Source organism: Mobula hypostoma, chromosome 3 (assembly GCF_963921235.1).
Source record: "Mobula hypostoma chromosome 3, sMobHyp1.1, whole genome shotgun sequence".
Lineage (NCBI taxonomy): Eukaryota > Metazoa > Chordata > Chondrichthyes > Myliobatiformes > Myliobatidae > Mobula > Mobula hypostoma.
The window spans coordinates 59328062-59340502 of record NC_086099.1 but is presented as its reverse complement, the minus strand read 5'-3'; the positions used below and the strand labels follow the sequence as shown (position 1 = coordinate 59340502).

The 12441-nt window shown below is 39.7% G+C and overlaps 1 protein-coding gene across 1 annotated transcript in view; it reads right to left on the bottom strand.

The window, feature by feature from the left end:
* LOC134343421 (phosducin-like protein 2) overlaps positions 1-12441 on the bottom strand; it is a 30693-nt gene that overhangs the window by 1181 nt on the left and 17071 nt on the right. The window contains 1 exon segment of the mRNA XM_063042124.1: positions 10543-10748. Coding sequence (XP_062898194.1) covers positions 10543-10748 — 206 coding nt within the window.

Here is a 12441-nt window from a genome sequence, read left to right as displayed (position 1 = left end):
AGACAATGTAGAATTAGCATCCATTTTGGGTGTTTGGAATGTGGGTGTGAAGGAGGAGGTGTGAATGGTATATGCAATTCAAAGGAAGCATTGTAGACATATTGTAAGTATAGAATTGTCCTTTGATCTTCTGCATATAAAATGTCATGTAATATTGGGTCAAACAGGCCTCTTCCTTCAGAGTGTCTCATTTTTGTCAAATAAAACACTACTTCACATCTAACAGCCGCATCTCTTCAGTGACTTTGTTCATATTACAACAAGCAGGTTACACTTAATTACAGATATAATAAATTGCATGCAATATCAACAGAAAGAATGGGAAGGTTTGTCCGTGTAGTGAAAAACAAAAGAGATTTGTGAAGGGAAGAAAGTTGGTAAAATGGGACCTGAGAGAATGAATTAAAATCGTTGAAGAACGTTGTTTCCAGAAGGATGTAAAGTACCTAATCAAAATTTTTGGTGTTGCCTTTATTTTCATTATTATGGGGCAGAAGACCAGTGGAAGTTAGATTACGAGAAAGAAAATAGAGTAGGTAAAATAAAATAGTAATCAATCAGAAGCTCTGGTTAATCCTTGTGGACTGAATGGATTTGTTCTGTAATTTGCTCAGTGTAAAGCGTGTGATCTCTCCAAATCTAGTGTAGAGCACATTGTGAGCATTGAATACAATCCATTGAAATGAAAGAAATTCAAGAAGATCACTGCTTCATCTGAAATAAATCCTTAGCAACCTTAAAGGTGGGAAGTCAAAGTGTAACAGGGCACATGTCACATCTTTTAGAATTACATGGGGAAAAGGTATGAAAAGGAAAGCAAGCATAAAGGATGATGGAAGATTGGATCAGAATATTGCACTGAGAAAAGCCCCAATGAGATTCTGAAAGGAAAGTTGAGGGAAAAACAAGTCAGTTTAGTCTAGTAGTAGCACTCAGCTGGAGGTGGAAAAAATGGCAGAGAATCATCCATTAAAAGTGGAGAATGATAAGTTAAAAATAGAGATTGATCAGATGTAAGTGGAAGCTGGTGAGCTGAAGGAATGGAAGGGGTAAAGGCATGTACAAGGAATTTCACTGACACCATTAAGGATTTTGTCATTCAAGGTGAATGATAATCCTTTGTAAAGCAAAAAGGCCAATTCATTAGTGTGGAAGATGATGCTGTCAGAACACTTGTGATGGATATAGAGAAATTAGGAGAATGCAATAGTTCTTGCAAGGAAATGTGTGGGTGGACGTGTTATCAGAGCAACAGCAGGGATCCAAGGATTCAGGCATTGATTGGCCAACAGTTCCCGAAAATTGGAAAATTGTTCTTGATATACAGAAAAGAAGAATGAGACATAGTCCATGTGTAGGCAAGAGTGAAAATTTGATGGTAAATTGACTGGATTTTCCATTCTAGGATGAGAGAAGGAAGAAAAAATAATCCTATCAAATTAAACATTAGGGTATTGTATCATCAGTAAGTAACTACAAGCAGCATTTTATCTGGTCTCAAATATGCCTTTTTTATTGGTTTCATGGTCAGCTGCATGAACTACCTGAATGAAGAACTTTTTAACCTCTAAACGTCCTACACTATGGAGCTTTACTTTATTAGTAGCCGGGATCTCATGCCTGGATCAGGAGATGGAAAGAATACTTACAACTTATTCTATCAATAAAAACCAGACTTCTCGCTCTAAGTTCTGCATTGATATTCAGATACTTTCGTCAGTAAACACAAGATTCTGCAGATGTTGGAAGTCCAGAGTAACACATACAAAATGTTGGAGGAACTCAGCAGGTCAGTTACCATCTATGGAAATTAATAAAGTCAATTTTTGAGGCTGAGACTCTTCAGCAGGACTGGAAAGGAAAGGGAGCAAAGCCAGAATGAGAAGGTAGAGGGAGGGGAAGAAGTACAAGTTAGAAAGTGATAGGAGATCAAGTTGGAGGAGCACCACCTTTGGGTAGCCTCCAACATGATGGCATGAACATCGATTTCTTGAATGTCTAGTAATTGCAACACTCCCCTTCACCATTCACCATTCCTATTTCCCTCTCTCACCTTATCTCCTTACATGCCCATCACCTCCATTGGTTGCTCCTCCCCTTCCCTTACTTCCACGATCTTCTGTCCTCTTTTATCACATCCCCTCTTCTCTAGCCCTTTATCTCTTTCACCAGTCAATTCCTCAGCTCTTTACTTCATCCCTCCCCCTCTCCCAGTTTCACCAATCACCTACCACCTTGTACTTCTTCCTCCCCTCCCTCCACTTTCTTACTTTGGCTTCTCTTTCTTTCCAGTCCTGATGAAGGGTCTCAACCCAAAACATTAATTGTTTACTCTTTTCCAGTGATGCTGCCTGACCTGCTGAGTTCCTCCAACATATTGTCTGTGTTGCTCCAAGTGATAGGAGAAGCCAGGTAGGTGTGTGTGTTGGGGGGGGGGGTGTGGTTATGAAGTAAGAAGCTGGGAGGTGATAGGTGGAAAAGGTAAAGGGATGAAGGAGGAATCTGATAGGAGAGGAGAGTGGACCATGGGGAAAGGGAATGGGGCACGGGGGGGAGATGATAGCCAGATAAGGAGATGAGAAGAAGTAAGAGGGATCCAAAGTGGGGAATGGTATATAAGTTAATGCATTGAGTTGTGAGACTATGAGGAAGTACAGGCAGATGACAGGGCAAAATTGCAATCAGTGGGAAAGTGTAAAGTATGATGAATACAGAATGGAAGGAGCTATATTTGAATGCCTGCAGTAGACGGAATAAGATAGATGATTTTCTAGCACAGTTAGAGATCGACAGGTATGACGTTGTGGGCATCACTGAGTCATGGCTGAAAGATCATTGTTGGGAGCTTCACGTCTGAGGATACAATTTGTATCAAAAGGACAAGCAGTTAGGCAAAGGGAATGGGTTGGCTCTATTGGTGAAAAATGAAATCAAATCCTTAGAAAGTGGTGACTTAGGATCAGAAGATGCAGAATCATTGTGAGTAGAGTTAAGAAATTACAAGGGCAAAAAGACCCTGATGGAAGACAGGCCCCCGAATAATAGCCAAGATATGGGATAAATTTCAAAGGGAAACAGACAAGGCATGTAATAAGGGCAAATTTATGATAGTCATGGGTATTTCGATATACAGATAGATTGGAAAAATCAGGTTGATGCTGGATCCCAAGAAAGGGAATTTGTTAGATGCCTATGAGATGGCTTTTTAGAGCAGCTTGTGTTTAAACTCACTAGGGGGAAAGGCAATTCTGGACTGGATGTTGTGTAATGAACCAAATTTGATTAGGGAGCTTAAAGTAAAGTAACCCTTAGGAGACAGTGATCATAATATGATAGAATTCACCTTGCAGTTGGAGATGGAGAAGATAAAGCCAGTATTACAGTGGAGTAAAGGGAATTACAGAGGCATGAGAGAGGAGCTGGCCAAAGTTGATTGGCAGAGGACACTATCAGAAATGACGACAGAACAGAAATGGCTGGGGGCAATTCGTAAGGCGCAGAATAGACACATTCTGAAGATGAAGTATTCTAAAAGGGAAAATGAGGCAACCGTGGCTGACAAGGGAAGAGAAAGAGAGCATACAAGTAAAAGAGAAGGCAGAAGGAAGGAAACTATGGGCAATTAGCCTGAATTCAGTGGTTGGGAAGATGTTGGAGTCCGTTATTAAGATGTGTTTTCGAGGTACTTGGAAGCATATAATAAAATAGGCCAAACTCGATATGGTTTCCTTCAGGGGAAATCTTGCCTGACAAATCTGATGAAATTCTTTGAGGAAATAACAAGCAGGATAAACAAAGGAGAGTTAGTGGACGTTGTGTACTTGGATTTACAGAAGGCCTTTGACTAGATGCTGTACATGAAGCTGTTTAACTAGATAAGAGCCCATGATATTACTCAAAAGCTACTAGTATGGATAGAAGAGGGAGAAAGAGTGAGCAGTCAAATAGTGAGAATACAGTGGGCCCTTTCTGTTTAGCTCCCAGTGACTAGTGGTGTTCCGCAGGGGTTCTACGAGGAATAAAGGCATAGTTTAATTTCTAAACAGGGAAAAAAATTCAAAAATCAGAGGTGGAAAGGGACTTGGGAGTCCTCGTGCAGGATTCCCTAAAGGTTAACTTGCAGATTGAGTTGGTGTTAAGAAAGGCAAATGCAATGTTAGCGTCCATTTTAAGAGGACGAGAATATAAAAGCAAGGATGTAATGTTGAGGCTTTATAAGACATTGGTCAGACCACACTGGAGTATTGTGAGCAGTTTTGGGCCCCTTGTCTAAGAAAGGCTGTGCTAGCATTGCAGAATATCCAGAGGAGGTTTATGAGAATGATTCTGGGAATGAAACGGTTAATGTATGAAAAGCATTTGATGGCTCTAGGCCTATACTCACTGGAGTTTAGACAAATGGGGGTGAAACTCATTGAAACCTATCAAATATTGAAAATCCTAAAAAGAGTGGATGCGGAGAGGATGTTTCTTATAGTAGGTAGGTCTAGGATCAGGGGGCACAGCCTCAGGATCGAGGGTCATCCATTTATAACAGAGATAAGAAGCAGTTTCTTCAGCCAAAGGGTGGCGAATCTATGGAATACATTGCCATGGATGGCTGTTGAGACTAAGTCATTGAATATATTTAAAGCGGAGGTTAATAGATTCTTGATTAGTTAGGAAGTCAAGGGTTACAGTGGAAGACAGGAATATGGGGTTGCAAAGGATTAAAATAATCAGCTATGATGGAATGGCAGAGCAGACATGATGGGCCAAATGGCCTAATTCTGCTCCCATGTCTGTGGTCTTATGAGTGGTGCTCCTCCATCCTGAGAGTGGCCTCATCATGGCAGTAGAGAGACCATGGAGCAACATGTTACACTAGGATGGAGATTAGAATTAAAATGGTGGGCTACTGAGAAATCCTGCTTGTTGTGTATGGAACTAAGGTGCTTAACAAAATGGTCCCCCAATCTTTATCAGGTCTCACCAATGTAGAGGAGGCTGCAGTAGATGACCACAACAGATTCACAGGTGAAGTGTTGCCTCTACTAGAAGGACTGTTTGAGACCCTGAATGGAAGTGTGGGAGGAGATGAATTGACAGGGGAAGCTCTTTGCTTCTTTCTTGACACAGATCCGACCATTTCCTCTCCAACACCATCCTCCTCCATATGGCAGAAGTGCTCCCCACACTCAACAATTTCTTTTTCAGCTCCTCCCACTTTCTCCAAACCCATGGTGTAACCATGGGCACCCAGATGGGTCCCAACTATGCCTGCCTTTTTATCTGCTATGTGGAACAGTTCATGTTCTAAGTCTTCACTGGTAAACTCCCCAACTCTTCCTGTGCTACATTGATGACAACATTGGTGTTGCTTCAACAGCATGTCAATTGGTGAGAATCAAGGACATGTGGAATATGATACAGACAACCATAATGTCACAATGAGATTGTGTGCCAATTCAGTTCCAGTGCCAGTATTTAATCAAATACTTTCTCCTGTCAGTGTTGACAGGATGTTTGCTTGTTTTGCATAGCCACCTTGCTCAAAATCAGAAATAAAATCTTCAAAATCCAAAGACTGCAAGTATAGCACGAGGCAGCAGTTAACAGACCCTCTGTAACTGTTATGGCAGATCAATTTTAAAATGGTGACTTTGACATAGAGTCTTTACTACTTGAATTTCTTCAGGAACCTTTAAAACCAAGCATTCACAGGCCCGATCAAAATCTAATGGCACTGTAACATCTATCATCCACTACTGACAGTTTCTCAGTTTATCCCTATTCTCTTTTACCTAAGCTTTATTCATAGTCTCAGCCCTACAGAAGAGGAATCTTTGACGAGGCAAAGTAATGCTCCATGTTAAGCAGCCACGCGCAGTGTATAATTGGTGGCTAGGCTGGGTTTGAGAAACAGCGGTATCTGCACATGATGATGCATATACAACAAGTATGAAGGGAACTTAAGGAAGCTAAAAGTCCTTTCCACACTTTGTTGATGAATAGGAGAGGACCGTAAACTTCTGGAGTCCTCTGAGGAAAGAAAAATTTCTCTCACAAATGATCAATGAAGCTATGTAGAGGAAAACTCATCATTGGGTTTCCCACTGTGGTCAAGTGTGCAGAGAAGCAGATACACAGTTTAATGGAGCAAATAAAGGCTGTCAAGGCACATTTCAATTTTTGCCATCTGTCTTCCTGAAGATAGCTCCTCGAGCAGATGTGCTGCAGGGGGAATGGCGCGTGCTGTCACCTTTCAGGATGTCAGCTCTTCTGCTTCTTTGCTGTCCCTCAAAGTTACTTGAAGCCATGTGACTCAGATGGCAATGGCAGCAGTTAAGGTAAGTTCTCATAGGACTGGCTTTCTTTTGGTTTTTGTCCACAAACACCACAAGGATCCATAGTCAAGAAACAGTATCCTCTCACCAGCTTTGTGTGACCAGTGGAGCATCTGTAGGGGTGTTTGATGGGGAACTTTTCTTTAATAACAGAACTATGCACATGAAAAGTTAACAATTCTTTACAATATTGCTCCAGTCATTTAAATTGTAAATCTTCAAAGCGTCTGCTGTAGTGTAACGCCACATTCACAAACCAACAACTTTCTGTATTTAGGGGAATTCTGGTGCTTTGCAAAGCAGAATGCTCATTTGTGCTCCTGAGCATCAATTTTAATTTCATCACAAGCAAGAGAAAAATCTGCAGATGCTGGAAATATAAGGAACGCACACAAAATGCTGGAGGAACTCAGCAGGCCAGGCAGCATCTATGGAAAAGAGTACAGTTGATGTTTTGGGTGGAAACACTTCAGCAGGACTGGAGGAAAAAAGATGAGAAGTAGAGTTAAAAGGAGGGGGGGGGGAGTGAGAAACACAGAGTGATAGCTGAAACCGGGAGGGGAAGGGAGCTGGGAAAAGCTGGGAAGTTGATTGGTGAAAGAGGTACAGGGCTGGAGAAGGGGGAATCTAATAGGAGAGGACAGACGGCAATGGATGAAAGAAAAGGGGGAGGAGGAAGGAGCACCAGAGGGAGGTGATGGGCAGGCAAGAAGATAAGGTGAGAGAGGGAAAAGGGGATGGGGAATGGTGAAGGAAGGGGTGGCCATTACCAAAGTTCAAGAAATCGATGTTCATACTATCAGGTTGGAGGCTACCCAGAGGAAATATAAGGTGTTGTTCCTCCAACCTGAGTTTGGCCTCATCATGATAGTAGGGGAGGCCATGGATAGACATATCGGAATGGGAATGGGAAGTGGAATTAAAATGGGTGACCACTGGGAGATACCGCTTTTTCTGGCAGACAGAGCGTAGGTGCTCAGTGAAGCAGTATCCCAACCTGTGTTGAGTCTCACCGATATACAGGAGGACAGGATGCCACATCAGGAGCACCAGACACATTATATGACCCTAACAGACTCACAAGAGAAGTGCCACCTCACCTGGAAGGACTGTTTGGGGCCCTGAATGGTAGTGAGGGAGGTGGTGTAGGGTTAGGTGTAACACTTGCTCTGTCTACAAGGGTAAGTGCCAGAAGGGAGATCAGTCGGGTGGGACGAATGGGCAAGGGAGGCGCATAGGGCGTGATCCCTGTGGAAAGCAGAAGGTGGGTGGGAGGGAGAGATGTACTTGGAGGTGGGATCCCATTAAAGATGGCGGAAATTGCAGAGAATAACGTGCTGGACGCGAAGGCTGGTGGTGTATAAAGTGATGACAAAAGGAACCTTATCCATGGTGGGGTGGTGGGAGGATGGGGTGAGAGCAGACATGTGTGAAATGGAAGAGATGCGGTTGAGGGCAGCGTTGATAGTGGAGGAAGGGAAGCCCATTTCTTTGAAGGAAGAGGACATCCTTCCTTCAGTTCCCCAGTATGTTGTGTGCGTTGCATTAATTTCATCATCCTTTTCAGTATGTATTAAAGATCTTGATATGTATGAAGGGAACAGCACCACAAAGTGTGCAGATGACATAAACATTAAATAACTTGTGTTGAGGACTTAAGACATGGACATTTTAGTGAAAATATCACACGTACAATAGAAATATGATGTGATGTGCTTTGAACGGACTATAATGGAACTGGCAGGATTTGAGAAGATTTTAGGAAAATATAAAGACCTTAGATGAGAGAAAAGGTTTTTCAAGATAATATCAAGTAGATTCCATTTAAGACAGTTTTGCAAATATAGGATGTTTCTCCTTGAAACAGAAACTTAAGAGTTTATTCAAATAAAGACCGAAAGGGCATGAGTAGGTATGATAAATTATAAAGGGGTAACTACTTCTCTGGTAAATGAGATGGTTAATAAGGAGAAGTTATTGATTTAAAGTGATTACAAAAGGCCTAGAGGAAAGATGTAGAGGATTTTTTTCTTCTTATTCAGAGCAAATTTGGGATATGGAATCCTTGAAAAGATGTTGAAATTGATTCCATTTCTACAGTGGCCAGAAAAAAGTATTCACCTTCCCTCCCTCCCCCCAGAAGTTTTCATGTTCTATTGTTTTACAACATTGAATCTCAATGAACTTAATTGGGCTGTTTTTGACATTGATCAACAGGGAAAGACTCTGTTGTGTCAAAGTGAAAACAGATCTCTACAAATTGATGTAAATTAATTACAAATATAAAACACAAAATAATTGATTGCATAAGTATTCACACCCTTTAATGTGACACACCAAATCATCACTGGTGTAGCCAATTGGTTTTATAAGTCACATAATTAGTTAAATGGGGATAACCTGTGTGCAGTCAAGGTGTTTCAATTGATCGTGGTAAAAACACACCTGTATCTGGAAGCTCTAACTGCTGGTGAATCAGTATCCTGGTAAAAACTACACCACAAAAACAAAAGAACACTCCAAACAACTCCACGAAAAGGGTTATTGAAAAGCACAAGTCAGGAGATGAATACAAGAAAATTTCCAAGTCACTGAATATCCCTTAGAGTACAATCATCAATAAATGGAAAGAATATGGCATAACTGTAAATCTGCCTAGAGCAGATTGTGCTCAAAAACTGACTGACCGTGCAAGAAGGGGGCTAGTGAGGGATGCCACCAAGAAACGTATAACAACTCTGGGTGAGTTACCAGCTTCAGTATCTGAGACGGAACAAACTACACATACAACTACTGTTGTCACCAGTCACAGTTTTATGGGAGTGTGGCAAAGAGAAAGCCACTGTTGAAAAAAAACTCTCATGAAATCTCAGCTAGAGTTTGCCAGCAGGCATGTGGGAGACTGAAGTCAGCTGGAAGAAGGTTCTATGGTCTGATGAAACCAAAATTGAGCTCTTTGCTCATCAGAATAAAGGTAAGCCAAACACTGCACATCATCAAAAACACATGATTCCCACGACTATGAAGCATGGTGGTGTGGGGATGCTTCACTGCAGCAGGCCCTGGAAGGCTTGTGAAGGTAGAGGTAAAATGAATTCAGCAAAATACCGGGAAATCCTGGAGGAAAACCTGATGCAGTCTGCAAGAGAGCTGCAACTTGGAAGAAGATTTGTTTTCCAGTAAGACAATAACCCTAAGCATAAAGCCAAGCTACACAGGAATGACTTAAAAACAACGAAGTTAATGTCCTGGAGTGGCCAAGTCAGAGTCCAGATCTCAATCCAATTGAGAATTTGTGGCTGGACTTGAAAATGACTGTTCACATACCATCCCCATGCAATCTGGCAGAGCCTGAGCAGTTTTGTAAAGATGAATGGGGAAAAAAAAATTGCAGTGTCCAGATGTGCCAAGCTGATAGAGACCTATCCACACAGACTCAAGGCTGTAATTGCTGCTAATGGTGCATGTGCTAAATACAGACTTGAAAGAGGCAATTATGCAATCAATTATTTTATGTTTAATAATTGTAATAAATTTAGACAAGTTTGTAGAAATTTATTTTCTAGAAGAGTCTTTTTGTTGATCAGCGTGAGAAAAGCCAAATTAAATCCATTGTGATTCAATGTTGTAAAACAACAAAACATGGAAACTTCCAAGGGGTGGGGGGGTGGGGTTAAATACTTTTTATAGGCACTGTAACTTAAAAAAATGGGCTGATCTTGAGGATAGTAAATTAATACAATTAAAAAACAAAAGCAGAAGTCTGAGATAATAGATGACTGTTCATTAAGAGTAACACAATGGGCTGAATTACCCTATTCTGTAAATTTCTATGATTTCATGATAATCTAAATATTGGGGCAAATTGTGCCTTCTTTAGATATACAAGCAAGGGGATTGATATGACAAAGACTCCTCACAATTTTCAGTGAAAAATAGGCACCTGAATATGGTACTATTGGGAGATTATGTGTGTGTGCATGCACATGATGCGCCAGCATCCAACAGTCTGTCAACAATTAATTATGGAGACTCCCAAATTAAAGTTTTAGCATTTTATCAGTCAGTAAAACAATATTCTGATAAGGCATTATTGCTTCAGAAGTAGGGATAAAGGCAAAAAAGGAGAAGGATGCTTACAACATAAATGCATTCCTATATTGCTTAACTGATAGTATGAGAACAAAGATTATTGCTAATGGCTAAAACATTTTACCTTCCAACTTCATATCTGGAGTTCCACATTCCACTCCAATAAATCTGGCCTTAATTTCACCCTCAAAATACACAAATATTGTTGGTAAATATTTGTCTGGGTAGTTGGGAATACAGATGTTCGCAATAGCCTTCATGAATTTTGCTTCTGGATGTTTCTTAGCGAGCTGGCCCAAGTGATGGTTGAGCAAAATACACATTGGTATGCTGCAGTAATAATAGTAATAAAACATGATTATTCAGTTCTAATTATATTAAAATTTGGTTTTACATATGCAAAGGTAAATAAGGTATGGGAGTTAATCTCTGAAAATTATGTAAATATTTTTTATGGGCTCTCTCCCTCTGCAATATGGAATACAATCAGAAGAACCTCTCTAACTGTAAGTAAAATATTTAATATTGTGATCTGTAAATTGTGGATGAATTCAATCAATAGAATTAATCCACTAGTTACAGGTAACAATATGAAATAGTTTATCTACAGTTCTACTTTTCAATTTGATGCCTGCATGTTTGTTTTGTCTGAATATTCAGAAAATACTTTGTTCGATTACATGTTTGACAAGGATCCTTTTATTCTTCTCCAATTATTTATGCCATCTTCTTCTCACCTTTCTGACTACTGAAGAGGTCTTGTGGATCCCAGTTTTATTCTTCTGTAATTCATTTTGTTAACTTCTCAGCCTTTCTTTCTATTTCACTATTTTCAGATCATTTTTTAAAACTTCTCCATGCCTCCAATAATTCTACTAAATTTCTGTTTCTCTTCTGTGCTGCAATTTGAAATATTATCATGCTAAATGCAATGTCTGATTTAGTCCGAAGAATTCCTGTCTTATTCAATTCCTCACCTTCCTTCGCTAGTTTTTAAGGAGGTGACCATAAGAGATTCGCATAGCTCGCTTACTTCCCTTCAAATTTAGGATTTTTATTGTGCTTGAGTAACAACTTTTGAAATTTGGTACCTAAGAGCATTCATCTGCACACCAATGTTCTAAACAGAGGAAGATAACACTGTGTCTGAAGATTGAAATAAATTCAGTAACATGAAAAATAACATTCAGGAGAATTATTTTATAAAAAATGTTATTGCATGGTATATAGGTTCATCAAGCAAAATACAATAAAGGAATCTTAAAATATTGTAAAATTAAAATCAGTGGATTACTATATTATTAAAATATAAATAAAACAGAAAGCAAGGCAATACTGTACTGGGCTAACTAACAATCAGCTTGATTACACAGCAGGGAGCAAAGGTGAAGTTAACGCTAATAAATTATAACTTTACATTTCCCTTATAAAAAATTTTAGAACATATCAGTATTTTAGAATTCAAATTCTGCATTTCTGACTATTTTTATGTTAAGTTTGGTCACATAAATTAGATTTTATTTTTAGCACTTGAGGTTCAAAATATTTTGAAGGGATTGGAAACTTAGATTCCATAATTACATATATTTTCCGCAAACAGGTAAATTTCAAATGGCAATTTGCTGGGGAACCTTTAGTTAGACTTTGTTCTGGAAGCTTTACTCAAAATAGTTCCTTCACTACTTCTAAGTGTGAGGTTACTATGACGTAGGCAACAGGACACTTGAAATCTTGGTTTATCTCCTCAACCAAAGAGGTTTAAGATTTGAGACATAAAGAGAGGAAGATTATGAAATATACTGCACAAATTAAAGCTTTGAGAGTGAAAACATACAGAAATGGAATGAGAGATTGTGCTGAGAAATGGAGAGAAAGGGGAGGAAAGGGCAATTCACTGGCAGTTAACATCTTGAAGATAAGAGACCAGCCATTTCTAACTTTCTTCCTGTCATTAAAATAAATGCAGTTTGAAAAGCATACTTGTGCCACAAATTAGAAGATTGATCTTTCTGTGGCAAGTTTA